Source organism: Rana temporaria, chromosome 2 (genome assembly GCF_905171775.1).
Source record: "Rana temporaria chromosome 2, aRanTem1.1, whole genome shotgun sequence".
In the NCBI taxonomy this organism is placed as follows: Eukaryota; Metazoa; Chordata; class Amphibia; order Anura; family Ranidae; genus Rana; species Rana temporaria.
In genome coordinates, this window is record NC_053490.1 from 285,008,774 (window position 1) to 285,031,344 (window position 22,571).

Sequence of the window (22,571 nt, forward strand, 5' to 3'; positions counted from 1 at the left end):
TTATTTATTCAGCTCTTAGAGCTAATTTTGCTCAGAGTGTCAGTACAGTAGTTGTTACTTAAATGCTGCTTTGTTCTGAAATGAAAAATACAATTATCACGTATCTTTCTCATATTGTACTATCTTCTGGAATAGCCATTGATTGCCATTGTCATTTGATTCACTATATTGTTGTCCAAGAAGAAAAGATGCTTATTTTAGTGAATTGAGATCTCAATGTTTAAAGTGTATTGAACACAGAGGCGACGATTCATAAAAACTGAAAAGAAGAAGAATAAATGCTATTAACAACTAACCATAATCATTTTCGATTTTTATGGAAAATGAAAAAAAAGTTCTTCATTGGCTGCTATGGGAAACAACTCTGCTTTTAATTTGCTTCAATTCTTATGTAACAGACCTAGAGGACCAGATTCTCAAAAGCGATACGACGGTGTATCTCCAGATACACCGTCGTATCTCTGTTTCTGAGCGCGGGTATCTATGCGAGTGATTCTTAGAATCATTTACGCATAGATACGGCGTAGATCCGACTGGCGTAAGTCACTTACACCGTCGGATCTTAGATGTAATTCCACGCTGGCCGCTAGGTGGCGTTTACGACGATTTCTCATTTGTCTATGCAAATGAGCCTGATACGCCGATTCCTGAATTTTTTTGCGCCGCCTCAACGTCGTTTACGTTGCTATATGAGGGGTACGTTTACGAAGGTCCGTCATATGGCGTCGGGACAGTGTCGTCTTTTTCCGTCGTTTTACTAAGTCGTTCGCGAATAGGGCTTGACGTAAATGACGCTCACGACGGCTTCATTGACGTTTTCCGTCGTGAGCTGGAGCATGCGCACTGGGCTATTTTTATGGCCCGCGCATTCGCAGTTCGATTGGCACGGGGCGCGCTTAATTTAAATACAAGCCGCCCCCTTTGAATTACGCGGGGATACGCCGGGCCATTTACACCACGCCGCCGCAAATTACGGAGCAAGTGCTTTGAGAATACGGCACTTGCTCCACTAAGTTGCGGCGGCGTAGTGTAAATAGCTTACGTTACGCTACGCCAGAATCTACGAGAATCTGGCCCAGAGAGTGTGCAGTCCAGATCTAAGAAATAAGGCAAGAATTCTGGTTGTACTGGGCCATAAAAACTGTATCTTAACTGTTTTTTAACTGTAATTATATCACAAAAATATTTAAATAAATATTGAAAATAAATGTATTAATATTCCTTTCCTCTATATACAGTGCATCCAAAAAGTATTCACAGCACTTCACTTTTTCCACATTGTGTTATGTCACAGCCTTATTACAAAATGGATCAAATTCATTATTTTCCTCAAAATTCTACAAGCAAATTTATTAAAAATAAAAAAAGAACAAAATCATGTACATAAGTATTCACAGCCTTTGCTCAATACTTTGTTAAAGCACTTTTGGCACCAATTACAGCCTCAAGTCATTTTGAGTATGATGCTACAAGCTTGGTACACCTTATTTTGGGTAGTTTCTCCCATTCTTCTTTGCAGGACCTCTCAAGCTCCATAAGGTTGGATGGGGAGTGTCAGTGCACAGCCATTTTCAGATCTCTCCAGAGATGTACAATCGGGTTCAAGTCTGGGCTCTGGCTGGACCACTCAAGGACATTCACAGAGTTGTCCCATAGCCACTCCTTTGTTATCTTGGCTGTGTGCTTAGGGTCATGGTCCATTCAGACCAAAGAGTTCAATCTTTGTTTCATCAGACCAAAGCATTTTGTTCCTCGTGGTCTGAGGTTCCTTGAGGTGCCTTTTGGCAAACTCCAGGTGGGCTGTCATGTGCCTTTAACTGAGGAGTGGATTTCCTCTGGCCACTCTACTATACAGGCCTGATTGGTGGAGTACTTCAGAGATGGTTGTTCTTCTGGAAGGTTCTCCTCTCTCTACAGAGAAAACATTTTTTTTCTTACTAGTTATGGCGGCGATCAACGATTTTTATCGTGACTGCGACATTATGACGGACACGTTTGACACCATTTTGGGACCATTGTCATTTTTACAGCGATCAGTGCTATAAAAATGCACTGATTACTGTAAAAATGACACTGGCAGTGAAGGGGTTAACCACTAGGTGGCGCTGCAGGGGTTAAGTGCTCCCTAGGGAGTGATTCTTACTGTAAGGGGGCGTGGCTACACGTGACACGTTACTCAGAAATAAAGTTCTGCTAGGTAATTTCATGCTGGCCCCTTTTGCAGGTACAGTATAGTTATACCAAACATTAAAAATAAGTGCCTATACCATAGCTCCCAACTGTCCCTGATTTTGATGGACTGTCCCTGATTTGGAGCAATGTCCCTCTGTCCCACTTTCCTCCTCATTTGTCCCTCATTTTGGTCTGATTTATATATCTGTATTTAAAATGCACTTTTTATCTTTCAAAAAAAGTTTCCCAGTGCTAAACCTTCAATCCAATTTTTTAATTGCTGCATTTGTAAATTTCAACAACCAGTATAAAAGAATAGTAGTGGTAAAAAAAAAAAAAAAAAAAGTACTTGTGGGTTTAACTAATATATTTTTGGTATAATTCTACTTTAAGGGGGTGTAGCAGAGGGGTGTGTCCTATGCCTACATACTTTTGCCAATACATGTCCCTCATTCCCTTCCAAAAATGTTGGGAGGTATGGCCTATATTGCTAAAAATCCAGTAATATACACTGTCTCACCCCGTTCCGCTCAGGGCCGTCTCAATAGCATCATGGGCCCCTGGGCAATGTAATGCTCTGGGTCCCCTACAATGAAGACAGCGCAGGTATATAGACATCAAGTAGGTAGAAGGCAGACAAGTGGAGCTCCGCTTTGACTACATGAATAATCATTCTGTACAGCAAAGAAACACATGCACTTCCGCAGGTGGGCTCTCAGTCCTGCCAACTCAGCAGCTCTCACTCCAGCTCCTGGAGCATCACTGGCGCTCCGGCCCTGCCCCTCCCTGCTGGCTGTGAAATAATAGATATCGTTCTGCACAGTATACTGCTGCCAGCCTGCCTCCCCTTGTGTATCCATCACTCTCAGTGCCATTATGGGGCACCCGATTTTGGGGCAGCGTGGGCCAGGACCAGCTGCTTTTGGAGAAAGTACAAGGCCCCCCTATGCAGCTGGGGCCCCTGGGCTGTGCCCTCTCATTAAGACAGCCCTGGTTCCGCTGACCGTCCTCAGCTACTTTCTATTTTTAGGCACTGTGCCAAATTTATAGAGGCCAATCTGCTGCCAGCCTAAAGATTTAACTGCTGTTCAGGGGCTCTGAACTTCAGCAAAATGGCAGCCTCCAGCAAGAAGATAAAGGAACTATGCTGGAGGCAATTTACAGCACACACTACGTTTGGCAGCATAATTATTAATGTGGAATGTATTTTCCTTGCTAAAAAAAATTCTGCTTTATATGCTGTTAGATCACGTCAGGCTGGCTCCTTTTTGCAGGTATAGCTGTGTAAAACAATAAAAATAAGTGCCCATACTGTTTAAAATCTAGTAATACACTGTCTCACCCTGCTCTGCACATGCTCAGTTGCTCTCTATATTTAGGCACTGTGCTGAATTTGTAGAGGGCGATCTGATGAAAGCCTAAAGAATTATTGTTGTTCAGGGGCTCTGGGCTTAATCAAAATGGCAGCCTCCAGCAAGAAGAAACAGAAAGTCAATATAAAGCACACACTAATTTCGGTAGCATAATTATTAGGGTTGCACCGATACTGATACGTATCAGTGCTGATATTAGTATCGGTATTGGTGCCGATACTGAGCATTTGCACAAGTTTTTTGTGCAAATGCTCCAATGCATGTGTCCTCAGCGTAGCCTCACAGATGATCAGTGGGGGGCAGTTACAAGCACCGATCTCCCTGTATAGCTTTCAATAAAGCAGCTGACAGCCACTTCTCCTCCTCTCCCTCCTGTGGCTGTCAGTTGCTTTTTTAAAAGCTATACAGGGAGATCGGTGCCTGTACCTCCCTTATGTCCTCCTCCAGCTCCCTGGGCCCTCCTCTGGCTTCACTGGGTAATCTGGCTTCCCAGGTCCTGCTCTGGTCCCCCTCTGTGCTCCTCCACCTCCCCCCCATCCTGGATTTGTCAGTATGGAGAGCGGAGGAAGGATGTAATTTACTGACTCCTTCCTTTTCTGAATGGACAGAGATCACTGACTCTGTCCATTCATAACTGAGCATCGTAAATTGTGTTCACAATGCTTCAGTTTATAAATGAACAGGAGCTGCTGTCTCTTGTCCATTCACGTTCAGTGCAGCTGAGGCTGCAGAGAAAGGGACTGGGGAATCTGTGTCCTCAGTAATTTTTCCTGTCTCAAAAGGGAGATGTCGGGGGTCTGTTTAAACCCCTGATATCTCACCAAAGCCTCCCAACAGGGCTGATAAAATAAATAAATCAAATAAAAATAAAGAATTGTAATAAATAAATATTTAAAAGGTTAAATTGTAAAATAAAAACATAAAATATCACCAACACCATCCATCCAATAAGAAATCATTGTAAAAAAATAAATATAAAAAACAAATAAATAAATTGTAAAAAAAAAAAAATACTGACAGTCCATGCCTCATCAGTGCTCATCAGTGGCACCTATCAGTGCTGCATTTTGATGCCACCGTCACATGATATTATAAAAATGGTATTGGTAATTGGTATCGGCGAGTGCAGCCCTAATAATTAATAATGTGGAATATATGTTTCTTGTTAATTGTGTTGGTATGGCTAAAGCTCCACTTTAAGTTGAGTTACTAAAGGAGTACTGAATGTTACATTCTTTTTAAAAACTCAATAATATGCAAGGGAAACGGGGGAAAAAAAATTGGATTTTTGCTTGCACATGTTCTAAAGATTGAAATGATAGCGGCTTCATTTTTATTTCAGTAAACAAAACATTCTAAAAATTGAACTTTATCGTCTCCTTTAGTAAATCAACCCATAGACATTCACATCTCTTGGAAGGTAACTGTATTGATACAGCAAATAACGATGATAGGGTAAGCCTGGGCATTTCTGAAGACTGAATACTGGGTATATTTTTTACATAGCATGGGGGGTAGAAGAGACCACACGGCGTAGGTGTTCATCCTTTTCTATATGACGGCCCCATTGATCATTTACGCATATCTTAACATGCTATCCATGCTATTTCTAACAGTATGGCGGCCATAACAATTAATATTTGGGTTTCACACCTAGACCATGCTGGTTTTTCCTTAGAACCCTTGACGTTCCCCATCATTATCTGTTATTGCAATACAGATTTTATTCTGCCAAAAATGAGAATAAATATGCGATAAGCCCAATGGCCTTTATCCGATGAGGAAGTCATTTACCAACACTTTTATTTTGCTGGTTATTCACTGTTATCACTACTTTTCTTTTCAAACAGTTGTCATGGCAACGACACCTCAACTTCTGAATACAACGCTATCGCCGAGCAATATAACAACCAAGTCCCAAGAACAGATTCTTTATCAGAGTGAGTATAATCAGTAATTGTTAAGTTGGCATGCTGCCAGTTTTATTGTTCCAATGTTTCAGACAGACCTTGTGAAAAATCTTACTGCTAATGTAAAATAAATACTTAAAGAGGAACTGCGGTCTGCTCACGTAATATGTAATAAAAACATCTTTGCCATTCTGAAGCTTCCCTCCAACCACTTTGCATATTATTTTAGATGTTCTGTGATTCTGTACTTGCCAAATATGCTGCAGAAATCTCCCTCCACTGAGTCTGGCTGCATCTATTTTAATTGTGGGCAGCTAAAGCTGCTGCCTGTTCACTTCCTGGATTTACTCTGCAGCTCTCATTGGCCCTATTATGACTCACCCCCTCCCTTCCTGGCAAACTCTCACAAGAGGGAGAGAGAGAGAGCTGTGCATGATGTCATAATCCTAGGCTTTTTACCAGAAACAGGAAGGAACTGTGGGGCAGATTCACAAAGATCTGCACCCGCGCAGCGTATCTGAGATACGCTACGGCGCTGTAACTTACTTGGCAAATCTTTGAATCCAGAAAGAATTTGCGCCGTAAGTTACGGCGGCGTAGTGTATCTCTCGCGGCGTAATTCAAATGCGGCAAGTAGGGGGCGTGTTTCATTTAAATGAAGCGCGTCCCCGTGCCGAACGAACTGCGCATGCCCCGTCCCTCAAAACTCCCAGGGTGCATTGCTCCAAATGAAGTCGCAAGGACGTCATTGGTTTTGACGTGAACGTAAATGGCGTCCAGCCCCATTCACGGACGACTTATGTAAACGAAATAAACATTTTCAAATTCGACAAGGGAACGACGACCATACTTAACATTGCGTACGCCACCAGATAGCAGCTTTAACTATACGCCGTAAAAAGCCGAACGGAAACGACGTAAAAGAATGCAACGGCCGCTCGTATATTCGTGGATCGTCGGAAATAGCTAATTTGCATACTCAACGCGGATTACGACGGGAACGCCACCCAGCGGACGCCGAAGAATTGCATCTAAGATCCAAAGGCGTACGAAGACGTACTCCTGTCGGATCTAACCCAGATGCCGTCGTATCTTGTTTTGAGGATTCAAAACAAAGATACGACGCGGGAAATTTGAAAGTACGCGGGCGTATCACTAGATACGCCGGCGTACTTTCTTTGTGGATCTGCCCCTGTATATTTACTGACAGAAAAAAAATGTTTTACTATCCAAATTTAAAACAACAAGAGCAGGAGATTTAATAGATCGAAAGATGACAGAAATACTGAAGGTCTGCTTTAAAGTGATATTAAGATGATAGTTGCAAATTTTTATGTCGCATGATATTTGCGCAACTGTTAAATGCATATTTTTAGGAAAAAATATAATAAAATAGATTTTAGTGCAAACACACACAATATAATACCCTTTTTTGGTAAAATATAAAAGATTTGGTAAATAGATACCAAACATGCCAAGTTTCAAAATTGCGCGTGCCCGTGATAAAAAGATTATGGTACCCAAAAATCTCCATAGGTAACTCATTAAAAGCCTTTCCAGCTCATCAGTTTAATAGTTGACCAGGAGCTCTTGAGCTAGAATTATTGCTCTCACGCTGAGGTTCACGGTGATATGTCACACACGTGGCGTGACCGTGGTTTACATGTGTACAAGGATTTTTTTTAAAATAATTTTATTTTGTAAAACTTTTTCCCTTTATTTATATTTACTTGGTTGCTATCACAAGGAATTAATAAACACCAACGTGATAGCAATGGGCAGGTGACAAGTACTCCTTTTGGAGACATTAGGGGTCTATTAGACTCCAGTGTCTCCCCTGCCCTTCACATCTACCTGAACACAGATCTGCATGGTTAGATGTGTACGGGCCAGGAATTGGTGGATCTGAAATTGGAAGTGACAAAATTATCGTCGCCTCTGGTTTCTTTGTTTACATGTGAGATCGAAGAATGGATATGCCTCACTCTCACACCATTCTCCATCCTGAAGCTGGCGGTTGCGGTAGGAATGGGAGAGCCCAGGAACCACAGGAGAGGGGGGAACCGTCTGTCCGAGTGCGTACAGGAGATCATGCTTTATATAGGGTTTTTTTTTGCATGTCCATTCACTAATATGGACTGCCTGCGCTCAGCTCAGTGGTAGGACAGAATAAGTAAACATAGGGTTCTTTACATTATATGGTTCTGAGTGCCTGTGTGAATAATTTTACTGTGTATATATATATTTACAGTATATATATATATATATACACAGCGTATTTATTGGGGTATAGCGCGCTCCCGCGTATAGCGCGCACCCCTAAATTTGCCCAGAAATTCCTGTGAAAAAAAGATTTTTGTACTTACAGTTTGGTGTCTTGCACGGCGGCCTCGTCGGGTCCGGCGTCAGTCTGCGGCTTCGGGTGTCCTCTTCGTCGGGTCCGGCGTCCTCCTCGCTCGTTTCCCGCGCCGAGTTTGAATACTGCACCGGCATATACTGAGCGCAGTACACTCGCGTATAGTCGGCAATGCTCGCGCTGACGTCCTGGACGTACAGGACGTGAGCGCGAGTGTAGCCGAGACTGCCCGACTATACACGAGTGTACTGCGCTCGGTATTTGTCGGCGCAGTATTCAAACTGGGCGCGGGAAAGCGGGTATCGGCGTATATCGCGCACCCACGACTTTGTCCTGATTTTCAGGGCAAAATAGTGCGCAGTATACGCCGATAAATATGGTATATATATATATATATATATATATATATATATACACACACACACACTCTTTATGACTGAGGGAAAAGAGGTTTCACCTCCACATATGGAAAGACTTCTCCACAGTAAAAGCTGTGAAAATGTGGAATAGACTTCCTCAAGATTTAGTTCTGGCAAGTTCAGTAAATTGTCTAAAAAAAAAAGCTGGATGCAATCCTAAATGCAAAAATATAAATGGAAATTACCATTTATAGATAAAAAAAACTCTAGTTAGTTGATTCAGAGACTCTCCAACTGGGGATGAGGCCTCGTACACACACGGGCCAAAATCTCGTCAGGAAAAAAAAGGTAGTTTTTCCTGACGAGATTCTTGGCAAAAATCTCTTGCTGCCTGAGTGCACAGACACTCCTTTCAAAAGAACCCCGGTTATTTTGAAAGGCAAGAACGCGGTGATGTCATCGCGTACGACAAGCATGCGCTCTGAGAATTGTTGCTGACCATGTCCATCCCTTTATGACTCCAGTGTACCCATCTTCTGATGGCTCCTTCCAGCAGGATAATGCACTGTGTCACAAAGCTTAAATCATCTCACCTCTGGCTTCTAGAACATGACAATGAGATCACTGTACTCCAATAGAACACCTTTGGTATGCGTCATGGATGTGCAGCCGACAAAGCTGCAGCAACTGTTTGATGCTATAATGTCAATGTGGACCAAAATCTCTGAGGAATGTTTCCAACACCTTATTGAATTTATGCCACTAATCATAGGTGTGTGCAGCCTATTGCATTAGGGTGTGCACCCCAAACGCACACTACCGATGACTCGCTATGTTCATTCAGAAAGGGAAGGGGCTGGTAAATTACATATTTACTGGCCCCTTCCCCACTCCTAAAACATACCAGCAGCAACAGCCGATAGGAGAGGAGGGTAGCTCTCAGCACTGCGGGGGGAAAGATGGGAGCCAGGGCAGTAGGGGGAATCTGTGCTGCTCAGGGTGATTAGGGTGTGCCTGGGCACACCTGACACACCCTGTGCGCACGCTTATGCCACTAATGCTGCGTACACATGACCATATTTCGGGTTGTAAAAAATGAAGTTTTTTTTTAATGTCATTAAAAACGATCATGTGTGGGCTCCAGAGCATTTTTCACAACGTAAAAAATGGGCATTAAAAATTTAGAACATGCTTTAATTTTTCACGTCGTCTTTAACGTTGTCGTTTTTAACGTCATAAAAAATGGTCGTGTGTAGGCTTTAACGAGGTGAAAAAAAACGCGCATGCTCAGAAGCAAGTTATGAGACGGGAGCGCTCGTTCTGGTAAAAGTAGCGTTCATAATGGAGATAGCACATTCATCACGCTGTAACAGACAGAAAAGCGCGAATCGTCTGTCACCAAACTTTTACTAACACGAAATCAGCAAAAGCAGCCCCAAGGGTGGCGCCATCCGAACAGAACTTCCCCTTTATAGTGCCGTCGTACGTGTTGTACGTCACAGCGCTTTGCTAGAGCATTTTTTTGTTCACGATCGTGTGTAGGCAAGGCCGGTTTAACAAGAATCGGGTTGAAAAAAACGTTGTTTTTTCTAGACCATTAAAAACGGCCGTGTGTACGCGGCATTGGAATTAAAGCAGTTCTGAAGGGAAAAGGGGGTCCAACCCGATACTAGCAAGGTGTACCTAATAAAGTGGCCGGTAAGTGTATTTGCATTGCACTATTGTATTGCACATGCTATTTCATTTATCTTAGCACTGCACTATTGTTTTGTGATGCTTATTATGCTATGTATTGTGGTATTGTGCTAGCTGCTATATTTTTTTCCAGCCAATAGAGCCTCAGCGTGTTTTCTTTTTTTAGTTCTTGTTTAATAAGGATGTAATGTGCTTACTTGGTTTGTTTCCATGTCTCTTTTAGGTGCGGGGGCGATAGTTGCTGCTATTGTGGTTGGTGTAATTATTATATTTTCATTGGTGCTTGTTACCCTCAAGATGTATAACAGGTAATTATTTCACAGACATACAATCTAATCCACAGGTTTTAATAGTATTAATTATATAAGAGAAAATTACAGCTGTGAAATCTCATTAAGAGCTGCAGGCTGCCTTTTTGTGTGCATCTTAAAGTGGACCACTTAGGCCCCTTTCACACTGGGGCGGGATAGCGCCGCTAAAAATAGCGGCGCTATACCGTCGGATTTGCCCGCTAGCGGTGCAGTATTAACCCCCGCTAGCGGGCGATAAAGGGTTAATACCGCCCATAATGCGCCTCTGCAGAGGCACATTGCGGGCGGTATTGCCGCGGTTTCCCATTGTTTTAAATGGGAAGGAGCGGTATACACGCCGCTCCTCTCACCCCTCCAAAGATGCTGCTGGTAGGAGATGTTTTTCTCTCCCGCCAGCGCATCGCCTCAGTGTGAGTATGAGTATGCAGTGCAGGAGTTTTTCAGGCGGTATAACAGCGCTATTTTTAGCGCTGTCCTGCCTGAAAAACTCCTCAGTGTGAAAGGGGTCTAAGTAACTTTCCAAGTTTGCATTAATTCATTACTGACATGTCATAATATACAGTACAGCAACAGCATGCTATTTAGAAAAATAGAACTCCTTGGGCTCTTTTTAGGGGCTTTTCCTATACTAATATGGTGTTATCAGCTGCAGGCAGGGGGAAACATTCCCATAGTCTCCTCCCAGCGATTAGACTGCAACATTGTAACTTTACACTGATCACCCATAACTTTATATCCACGGGCAGGTTAAGTGAGTACCATTGATTACCTTGTTACAATGGCATATGAAAGTCGATGAGATATATTAGGCAGCAAGTAAGCATGTTGTCCATGAAGCTAAAGTGTTGAAAGCAGAAAAAACAGGCGTCACAATTTGTTGCATATAGGGCTGCATAGCTGAAGACCAGTTGATGTACCCACAATGAGCCACAGAGCAATGGAAGAAGGTGGCATGATCTGATGATTCATGTTTTCTTTTACAATATATGAATGGTCAGGTGTGTGTCAATTACCTGAAGAAGATGGCACCAGGATGAAGCATGGGAAGAAGGCAAGCCAGCAGAGGCAGTGTGATGCTTTGGGCGTTGTTCTGCTGGGAAACCTTGGGTTCTGCCATTCATGTGGATGTTACTTGACATATACCACCTACCTAAACATTGTTAGTGACCAAGTATACCTTTCATGGAAATTGTATTCCCCAATGGCAGTGGGCTCTTTAAGTAGAATAATGCCACACTGAGAAAATGGTTTAAGGAGCATAACGAGTTAGAGGGATTGACCTGGCCTCCAAATTCTCCAGATCTCAATCCAATTGAGTATCTGTGGGATGTGTTAGAAAAACAAATTTGATCCATGGGGACCCCACCTTGCAACTTACAGGACTTATGGTCAGCTGACAGCTTGATGCCAGATATCGCAACTTACTTTCATGCCTTGTACACACGACCGGTTTTCACGATGAGAAAACTGCCATTTTTTATCTTGGTCGTGAAAACCGGTCGTGTGTATGCTCCCTAGCAGTTTTCTCAACGTAAAAATGCCCGCAAAAAAATTGAAACCAGCTCTCTTTTTTCTCGTCGTGTTTCCCGTTAGTCTTTTTCTCGTCACGAAAAATGGTCGTTTATGTATGCTATTCCGAGGGGGAAAAAAACGTGCATGCTCAGAATCAAGTATGAGACGGGAGTGCTCATTCTGGTAAAACTAGCATTCGTAATGGAGATGGCACGCTGTAACGGACTGAAAAGCACAAATTGTCTCTCACCAAACTTTTACTAACACGAAGATCAGCAAAAGCAGCCCAAAGGGTGGCGCCATTTGAAAGGAACTTCACCTTTATAGTCCCGTCGTACGTGTTGTACGTCACCGCGCTTTGGTCGGATGTTTTTTTTCATGAACGTGTGTATGCAAGTCAGGCCGGAGAGGAATCACGTTGGGAAAAACAACGTTTTTTTTCCTGCCCAGATAAATGGTTGTGTGTACGAGGCAAAAGAGGTCTGGTGGCAGCCGTACTTCGACAGGTCAGGGCTGTTTTGGTGGCAAAAGGAGGACCTACTCAATATTAGGAATGTGGCCATAAAGTTATGGTTGATCAGTATATAGCATATCAGTCCAAGTATTTTCTGATCCCGTATGGTGCTTTAACAAAGATGGCTCCAATCCTTACAGAGAAAAAAAAAAGGCATTGTCAGTACGGTGATCCCTGAGATCACTATTTTATAAGCATATTATATTTTCATCAAATTCTATATGCAGTGTAGGTGGTTATGGAATGATTGCATGATATATACATCCCACCCTCCATCTCAAGCCCCTGCACACAAGTCTCAACATTTTGCAAAGCCAACTCACCTCCCTCCACACATCCCACAGAATGAACTCCTGCAGGCAGCCTTCCAGTGGGATCATTAGCAGCCGGAAGCTCCCCTTTGCCTCTAGTCTTTCTACAATCAGTACTGGAGGACAGTGAGCGGGGCACTGGGGAGTGCTGAGGGAGACTTCAGGTTGGGGCTGTAGTTAATAGCAGCGCTGTATTCATATGGCGTTCCGTACATTTACTTAGCAGCATTGATGCGGCTGCAGAGGGTAATGGCCAGGGCCGAACTGTGTAAAAAAAAACAACCCCATAGCACACCAGCCCACCCACATACTGTCATTATTTTCTTGTTTATAAAAGGGAAAACCATGCATTTTAAAGCACAATTGAAGAGTGTATTATACTCACCAGTGCTCATCAGCGCAGCCTCATCAGTGACCTTCAGTGCAGCCTCATCGGTGCCCATTCATACAGCCTCACCAGTGCCAATCAATGCTGCCTCACTAGTGACCATCAATACAGCCTGATCAGTGCTCATCAATGCAGCCTCACCAGTGTCCATCAATGCAGCCCCACCAGTGCCCATCCAAAGCAGCCTCACCTGTGCTTATCAATGCAGCCTCACCAGTGCCCATCAGCTCAGCTTTACCAGTGTTTATCAAAGCAGTTTTACCAGTGTCCATCATTGCAGCCTGATTAGTGCCCATAAATGCAGTCTGATCAGGGCTCATGAATGCTGCCTCACCAGTGCCCATCAGCACAGCTTCACCAGTGCCCATCAATGCAGCCTCACCAGTGTCCATCAATACAGCCTGATCAGTACCCATCAATGCAGCCTGATAAGTGCCCATCAATTCAGCTTGTTCAGTGCCCATTAAAGAAGCCTATTCAGTGCCCATCAGCTCAGCCTGACCAGTGCCCATAATTGCAGCCTCTTCACTGCCCATCAGCTCAGCCTGTTCAGTGCCCATCAATGCAGCCCTTTCATTGCTTATCAGCTCAGCCTGTTCAGTGCTTATAAATGCAGTCTGTTCAGTGCCCACAACTCAGCCTTACCTGCGGTCATCAATGCAGCCTGACCACTGCATAGGGATTAGAGGAGAGCAGATGGATTATACAGAGTAGAAATCTCTGTCCTCAGATAAAGTCCTGCCTGCAATGATCACTGTCACCAGTGTGCTGTCTATCATAGGAGGCGGGACTTCGTCTAACAGCCGGGTAAGCAGGAGATCCCCACTCCGAGTTATATCCGGCGGCACTCTAACCCCCCTTAATAAATCCAAAAACCTTTTTGTGCTCACCCCTCAAAACGTGAAACAGTATTATAAACTAGAATCAAAGTGTCGAACCTCCACATAATATATCTAGTGCAAAACAATGCCACGCTACATCAAAGGATTATATATCAAATATATAAAAAATATATATTCCAATGTTGATGGTGACCTTCTCTCCACCCAGGAGTGAACAAAATTCCATTAGTACTACCTGTGAAAGTCTCCTTTGATGAATTTGAACTATCATTGTAAAACGTAGGGCAGAGCACCTTAGAGGCAATACGACAGAACAGAGTAGAGAGGTTCCCCAGCCACAGCTTCGATCCATCTGAGCACCTGAACTGTCAGCCATCAACAGCAAGAAGGGGTGAGCCACGGGAGTCAAACCCTTTCTGCACACTGATATGCCTGTTTTTACCCCTAGGTGCCAATAGTATGCAAATATGCAGCCTCTTGGCGGGTGGGCCTTGGCACTGAGCGGCTGTAATTTGTATACCAATTAGCAGACACAGCTGTGCCAGGAGCACACACCTTGAGCGCTCCCGTCACAGTTACTGGCGGCTAACGGGAAGTCGTGACAGCCAATCACATGATAATAATCCCCACCCCGCCACCTTGGCGCCTAATTGGAACCACAGTTCACTATGTATAGCAGATCCCAGCTTTTAGGCCTGGTTCACACATATGCAGGTTGCAGTACTCCAGGTGCATTCTGCCTTTTTCAATACACGTTTTTGATCCATTGAAGTCTGTGGAACCAAAAATCACAAAAAAAGTCCCTGACCCTTTCCTTGTGAACGTGATCCATAGGAAACCATGTTAATGGACTGTAGTGTTCTTCTCCAAAACTGAATACGCACTAAAAAAATGCATAAGTTTGAACCAGGCCTTAAAGGGGAAAAGGCACGTGACTTTTTTTAAGGTCCATACTGGAAGTTGAGCGTGCATCTGCAACTTATTGGTGGTGGAATTTATCCTCTTTGCACCGTGAGATTCACCAAACATTGAATGAGGATTTTCAAATTGTGATTTTCACTCCTGGGTGGACAGAGTGTCACCATCACTTGGAATATATTCGGGACTTAATGATTTTTTTATATACATGTCCAAGTTTCACAGATGATGTGAAGTCAGGAATCCAGAAAATGCATCCAAAATGCATACTGCATTTTTAAGCGCAAAGGGCCCTTAGCAAAGTATCAATGAGTACTGGCACCTGCATTATTGAACTAAGTAGGCTATACTTTAGGTATACACTTCATTTACTGTAGCCAAAAGTGTATGGCTCTGGATGGAAACACATGTATGTGTATAGGCCCTTAAATTGTTTATTTCTGGTATGTCTTTTTATAAGATACATAAAAAAAGAAAGGTAAAGAAAAAATTAAATAAAGATTCGTAAACTGTAGTGCAGTTTTTAATGTTCCATATTGGTTAAAGCGGGAGTTCACCCGAATATTTTTTTTTTAACATTAGATTGATGCTCATTTTGTCAAGAAGTATCGGGTGTTTTTTTTTATATCGAAGCAGTACTTACCGTTTTAGAGATAGATCTTCTCCGCCGCTTCCGGGTATGGTCTTCGGGACTAGGCGTTCCTATTTGATTGACAGGCTTCCGACAGTGGCATACATTGCGTCACGAGTAGCCGAAAGAAGCTGAACGTCGGTGCGGCTCTATACGGCACCTGCGCACCGACGTTCGGCTACTTTCGGAAAATCGTGACGCGATGTATGCGACCGTCGGAAGCCTGTCAATCAATAGGAACGCCCAGTCCCACAGCCCATACCCGGAAGCGGCGGAGAAGATCTATCTCTAAAACGGTAAGTACTGCTTCGATATAAAAAAAAAACCCTTCACAAAATGAGCCTCAATCTAATGTTAAAAATTAACTTTTTGGGTGAACCTCCACTTTAATAAAATGTATTTGTTTCAATGTAAAGTGTGAAAACACCATATGTACTATCTTCTATATATTCTGATGCATATTTTTTTACTCCAATTATAATGTAACAGGCGTTCAAGAACAGAGAGGGAATTGGGGATGAAAAGCACCAAAACTACGAACACACCAAGCACGCGGGTTGGCAGTTCCATCAGCCAACCTACATCCTTAACATCAGTCCCACCAGACATCCACCTTGAAAACAGATGATCGTAAATGAGCCCCCACCCCCCACCCCCCGGCTTTGGAAATATGAAGTCATTCTTTGGTTGGTGATTAACGTTAGTTTTTAGGACATGACCCGAACACGTGAATGTGTTGTTCTGAAATGTGAGAAAACTTGCTTATTATAGAGACTATTAATCCCTGTGTTTAGAAAGCCTTCCTGGAAGAAGAGCAGTGAACAGTTACCCCGCATGAGCAAGCAACCATTGTGTAGAATTCTAGCAATGCTTCTCCATGGACATCACCTGGACATTACAAAAGGCATCCTTTCATTTCCTCTATCCCAAGTCTATGCAAGCCTATGAGAATGTATCCATTTTCTGAAGGTCAGCATGCCTCTGACTCACTGTGGTTGTTGCTGCATTTACTCACTGGACTGATCACTAACCTCATCATGGATTTTATATATATGTGCGTGTATTTATATTTATATATAGAAAAGATGCTATGTATAGAATGTTGGAACTTTCTTTTTTTTTTTTGTCTGTCATTCTGTAAATGGGAGATTGTACTTATACCTGGGTTGTCCAAGGCTGTATGCATCAGAACTAGACAGAGATTGAGAATACTGGGCTGGAGCCATTTTTCAGTATGATGCAGTCATGCCATAGGAGCTGAATGGGGCCTGGCAGTGCACAGATCAATGCAATGCAAAAACCCATATCAGTTAATCAAATTTAAATGTATGTTTAGTCCTTAATGGTTAACATTGGATCATGGACCGTGTATTGCCTTTTGGGAAAAAGGCTGCAAATGTCTTAATTTGCTTGCCTCCCATAGTTTAAGTGCCCATTTACATTTCTCTGTTGAGTTTACGGGTGTTCAGTTAACTTGTCTCATTGAAATAAATGAGCTGCCAATGCACGCTAAAGTTCCAAAAATCAGGCATGTGTCCTTTTTGGTAATGTAATGCACTATGATGCACAGCAGCATGTTGCTGCACAGGGGTGTTGCCTTAGAGACGCCATTCAAAATTAATGGCGCAGCCAGCCATGTAGCATGCCTTGCTGTACACAACATATGTGTTACTACAAGGGAATAGTGTAAATGGGCCCTAAAGGAAACCTGCATTATAAAATACATTGCCATTGTGATCTCTGCATTTGAAAATACAAGAGAACTGGATATCTTTTTTAATCCCATGGCTTCAGTACACACGATCGGACATCTGATGGAATCTAATCCGATGGATTTTTTTCGTCAGATATCCGATGAAGCCGACTTTCATCAGTCTTGCCTACACACCATCAGTCAAAAATCCAACCGTGCCAAAACGCGGTGATGTAAAACACTACGACGTGCTGAGAGAAATTAAGTTCAATGCTTCCGAGCATGCGTCGACTTGATTCTGAGCATGCGTGGATTTTTGACCGATGGACTTCCACACAGACAAACGTTTTTTTCTATCGTTTTTTTATCCATAGGAAAAATTTAAAACCTGTTCTATTTTTTTTTCACCTATGGAAAACAAACTGATGGGGCCCACACACGATCGGTTTGTCTGATGAAAACAGTCCATCGGTCTGTTTTTATCAGACAAACCGATCGTGTGTACAGGGCTTTAGAGTCTCTGTATACAGAGTAGGAGTTGTGACGCCACCCTGACTTTTCTAGTCTGAATGCTTGTTCGAGGGCAGCGTTCCTAAATGTATTGAAGCCAGATTAATTTTTCAGTTAAAAGTCAACAATGGCCCCTTCGATACTGGTTTCCTTTAATGGCCAAGTGAGAAAAATTAGCTGCACATCAACGTCACTCCAGCAGGTTTATTGAAAAACTGCTACCAGGACTAAAACAACAGACCAAGGGGTGACGTTGTTTCACACATACATCGTGCTTCTTCAAAACTGGGTTTTGAAGAAGCACCGATGTATGTGTGAAATGTCATCACCCCTTGGTCCGTTGTTTTAGTCCTGGTGGCAGTTTTTCAATAAGGGACGTTGGTGTGCAGCTAATTTTTCTCATTTGGTCTACATGTTCATGGTTACGAGCCAGAGCTAGCACCCAGCTCTTCATTTTTGGTGGATTATATTACTTACCTGGAGCAGTGATCTTTCAAATCTCTCCTTTAATGGCTACCGGAGACAGTGTTCTGTTATGAGCAAGTCCTACAAACAGGCTTTTTATGGAACAAACATGAATGAGGCAGTTAACATTTTAATTTACAGTTTCTATACATTTCACTAAGTTAATAAACCAGATTCTTATCACTGTTCTGATATGTTTACATGGGTTGATACGTTTAGGATGGGTTAAGCCTTTGACACTCCCACAGCTGAAGTACTTAATTTCCCAGGACCCTTAGCTAGCTACTGCTTCTAAGCAGCTACTACAGTGAAGATTAGAACTACTTTATTTTGTATAGATGTTGTTAGCAATACTGAAGAGTTTTTTTTTTTTTTGTTGGAATGCTGCATCAATAATTATGGAATGAGTAGAAGCAGGCCTCTGTTAATACTGTAGCATGATACTATTGCTATAGTGGCTGTTCCCATCCGATCAAAGATGTGATGCTGTGTAATAAACAATGTATTCACAACCAGAAAATAAAAGGCTGTAAGCTTTAAACTCTATCCACACGGTGTTGGTTGCTCTGTGCGTGTATGTGATGAAGCAGAATGAAGACTGATAGGTGACACAAAGACGGTTTCTATACTTACCGCCCTATAACGTTATGCTCTGCACGTGCTATACATTCATCTGGAAACCATCCGTATGTATTTTTAGAACAAGGGCGACTGGAGCCAGCAGTTCCAGTTTAGAAAACAGCTTTGTTGCCCGAATGCTTAACTCATTCAGTGCTTGAGCAATTGTCCTCAAAAGCTTCCGGGCCGAGAAAAGAGCTTAAAGGATTTCTCAAAACCTTGCATAAAACTCAAAATTTAGATTGTTTGATATTGCACTTGACTATCTCAAGAATGTAACCTTTATGTTGGTAATTAAAAACTTTGCAAACGTTTTAGCGGTTAAAAGACAGTGTTCTACTATGATATAGGTAAGTAATGTAATATTATTAAAAAATATATGTAATAGAGCACAAGACAAAAGTGCATAGGGAGCAGGATAGAATGAGAAGAAAAAAAGTGTGGTAGGGGAGGAAATATTGTTGGGTTTAATGCCTTCTTATTTTATTGAATATTACAACAAAAGTAATTATAACAAAATATTTATTATAACCAAGGATTAGGTTTGCTTCCCTCACCCATAAAGACTCTCTTTAGAAAAGGGTCAGCCTCTACGGATGAGGTTACTCTTCAATATAGTAGGGCTTATCTAATAAATTGTATGTACAGTGGAACCTTGGATTACAAGCAAAATCCATTCCATGAGAATGCTTGTAATCCAAAGCACTCGCATATCAAAGCGAGTTTCCCCATAGAAGTCAATGGAAATTAAGATAATTTGTTTCACACTGACTTAGATTATATGCAGTACAGCATGTGGCCAGAGGTGGGGGGGGGGCACCGGAGAGACTCTTAAATCCTCGGACACCGCTCAGAGCTCCTCGGATGCACTGTGTTTCTGAGTGCATCTGAGTGGCTCCGAACGGCTCAGAGCATCACAACGCCCCTGCACCTCTGGCCAAATGCGGTACTGCACACCATAGAGGCTTGAATCCTCATTTCGCGAGACAACACTCGCAAACCGAGTCAGGATTTTTTTTTAAAATAATAGCTCGTATTGCAAAACGCTCGTTAACGGCCTTACTCAAAATCAGAGGTATTACTGTACAACCAAAAAAAGTCTTAGGTTTGGATAGAGTGGAGAAGGGATTGAATCTCCATTGCCGGGATTAGATTGCCTTTCAGGGCTCATAAGTATATATATTTCCCTTCTGTTAAAGTTTTACTAGTCAGGAAGTGTATTGTTTGTTTGTCTATAAATAATGTTGTCCCTTCCTCACTCTGTAACTAGGGGATGCTCTATGTAGTTAGTCCCACCCTTATTCTTTATGCTTTAGCCTCAATTTATCACATGTACTGTATTTTGCTAGTGCTAGACACACTGGGGGGGGGGGGGGGTTTCTTAAACTGGAGAGTGCAAAATCTGCTGCAGGTCTGCATATAAACCAATCAGCTTTGAGGCTTTATTGTCAAAGCTTAATGGAACAAGCTAAAGATAGTTGATTCGCTACCATGCACAGCTGTACCACATTCTGTGTGTTCCAGTTTTTGTAAATCTCCCCCACTATGATTTTTTTACCTATCTGATGTTCATCTGTTATGATCTGCAAAATATTTTGAATTAAAAAGCTTTTTAGGATCTGCAAGATGTCATTTGGATTGAATCAGTAGGTTTGATTTACTAAAACCTGGAGAATGCAGAATCTGGTGCAGCTGTGCATGGTAGCTAATCAGCTTCTAACTTTAGCTTGTTCAATTAAGCTTTGACAATAAGCCCACTTTTACATTGGAGGCGAGTTTGAAATTGTGCGAGTTCAGCTGAACCCGCACGATTTAAAACCCGCATTTCATTGTGAGTGAGTTTGAGGGCGATTTGAAAACACATCTGTGCGGGTTCATGCACAGATGTCTATTGAAATCACCCCCAAAGTCGCCAAAAGTAGTGCAGGAACTACTTTTAGGAAACAGTTGGCATTGCACCGATTCGGATGGTGCAGTTGCCAGCAATTGGCTGCTATTTGGCATGTGATTTGACATGTCAAATTACCCCGATGTGAAACGGGGGCTACAATCTGGGAGCTAATTGGTTTCTATGCAGAGCTGCACCAGATTTTGCACTCTCCTGTTTTAGTAAATCAACCCCAATGTCTGCTAATTCTACTGAGACCATAATTTACAGCTATCTTGCCAGAACTGGTCCAGCTATAGGGATTACACTTACAGTACTTAGTTTGGAGAGGCAGAACAATGGCAGGAAAAACATGACAAGACATTGTCACAACCCTATCAAAAACAAGAAAAACAATGTTTTGCTCGAAATTCACTTTACATGCCTAACAAAGTGCTCAGTACAAGTCATGTTCTAGATGTTAACAGAACAGCCCATGTTCAGTGTGGGAAAACAAAATTTAGTGGAATATGCAATCTGCCATTGTTGACCTGAAAATACTAAATTGTTTTGTTGGCTTCAGCCCTGGTTCACATTGATGCAATTTGACATGTCAAATCGCATGCCAAATCGGCGGCAATGGCAGCATCCAAATAATATTCCCAACAGTAGTTTCTGTACTACTTCTGGTGATTTTGGGGTGCGCCAAACCCGCACAGATGTCTCTGAAATCGCTACTGACATGTGGGAATAAAATCTTGCAAATTCAGCTGAACTCCCACAATTTCATTTCTGCAGTCAGTGTGAACCAAGGCTCAATAATTTGTCAGTTACTGACTGAAACAGGCATGCATAACGTGAAAGTCAGAGCTGTGTTTGCATACTTTCGGGTCAGTGACTGGGAAAGTTCTGAAGCCTCTGGATAATCGTGATAGCTTGGGCTCTATTTTCAGATGGGAAGGTCAGAAGTGGAAGCCTCAATGCTTCTTTAATACAAGTTAAAAAATAACTGGATGGCCTGGCAAAGCACCAATTACAGGGTCCAAAGCAAGGAATTTTATATGGGCAAAGCCTGGGCATCTGATTCCAGCTCCCATGTGTATTTTTTTTTTATTTAGATAATATTGCCCAGTTAAAGAAAATTATCACAGGTGTGCTTTAGCGTGTTTTGCCACCTAAAGTTAGCTAGAGATGACAAGTATGTTTTTCAGCAGTTACGATGGAGTATCTCTTTCAGACGCCTGGATAATTGCTATGGATCAAGAACTTGAAACCACAGAAATCGTTTATGCAAAGGGCAATCAGCCATATCCCTAAAACAACCTTTCTTCTGTGGAAGTATTTAAAGAGCAATTCAAGGAAACATGTAAAAACCATGGTGAGCTGCTATTGCAGCCCAGGAAAAACCCCAACTATGTTAAATTCAGGAAGTCCAATCTATTTACTTATTCCCAGGGCTTATAGAATCCACTGCAGCCAGAATTCAGAGATCATATCCCGCTGGGAAGAACATCTTACTCTCTTAATGCTAGTTGGATCTCCAATAAATTTTAAAGCTGAAGTTTTAATATGCTCGTATTTTGCCTTCTCCCCCTTTCACCCCTCATCAACATGGTAATGATTTTCATAAATACAAGGTTCCTGTTGTCATTACGTGCCTTATTCTAGATCCAGTTATTTCATAACTGGGCGTCTGTGCTTCTCGTTGCAATATATTTTTATTGGGTTTTACTTTACAAAAATATATTTCAGCCCATGTTGAACATACATGACTGTTCATAAATGTTGGGAGATGTGAAGCAAATTGGTCTCTGTGCTATTCTATGCAATGATGAAAACATCACAATATCATGCCTTAGTACTCCTCATGGAAGCAGTGGGCTGGCTCTGAGGTAGAGTTATACAAATGTCAAAATACCTTGATAGGCAATTGGGCAGTCTAGAATAGCCTTTTGCAACCAGCGTGGTAATTTCTAATTAGTCTATAAGCAGCCATAAACCGGCCAAAAGCATTGCTGCATCACTTGCGATTATCTGGTAGTTTCTGACCACATAGGTGGCAATACCAGGGTCCTACAGTTATTGACAATGCTTGTTACTAAGCTGTTCTTACCTATCAGAAAATC

The 22,571-nt window shown here is 42.3% G+C and overlaps 2 protein-coding genes across 3 annotated transcripts in view; one reads left to right on the forward strand and one right to left on the reverse strand.

The window, feature by feature from the left end:
* Nucleotides 1-16,417, forward strand: part of LOC120926880 (non-compact myelin associated protein) — a 97,612-nt gene extending 81,195 nt beyond the window's left edge. For both annotated transcript variants that reach the window (XM_040337172.1, XM_040337173.1), the window contains exons 2-4: nucleotides 5,396-5,485; nucleotides 10,089-10,173; nucleotides 15,782-16,417. In XM_040337172.1, coding sequence (XP_040193106.1) covers nucleotides 5,401-5,485; nucleotides 10,089-10,173; nucleotides 15,782-15,920 — 309 coding nt within the window. In that variant the 5' untranslated portion in view covers nucleotides 5,396-5,400 and the 3' untranslated portion in view covers nucleotides 15,921-16,417. The remainder of the gene's footprint in view (nucleotides 1-5,395; nucleotides 5,486-10,088; nucleotides 10,174-15,781) is intronic.
* RCAN3 (RCAN family member 3) overlaps nucleotides 12,137-22,571 on the reverse strand; it is an 81,413-nt gene continuing 70,978 nt past the window's right edge. The window contains exon 6 of the mRNA XM_040337170.1: nucleotides 12,137-12,335. Coding sequence (XP_040193104.1) covers nucleotide 12,335 — 1 coding nt within the window. The 3' untranslated portion in view covers nucleotides 12,137-12,334. The remainder of the gene's footprint in view (nucleotides 12,336-22,571) is intronic.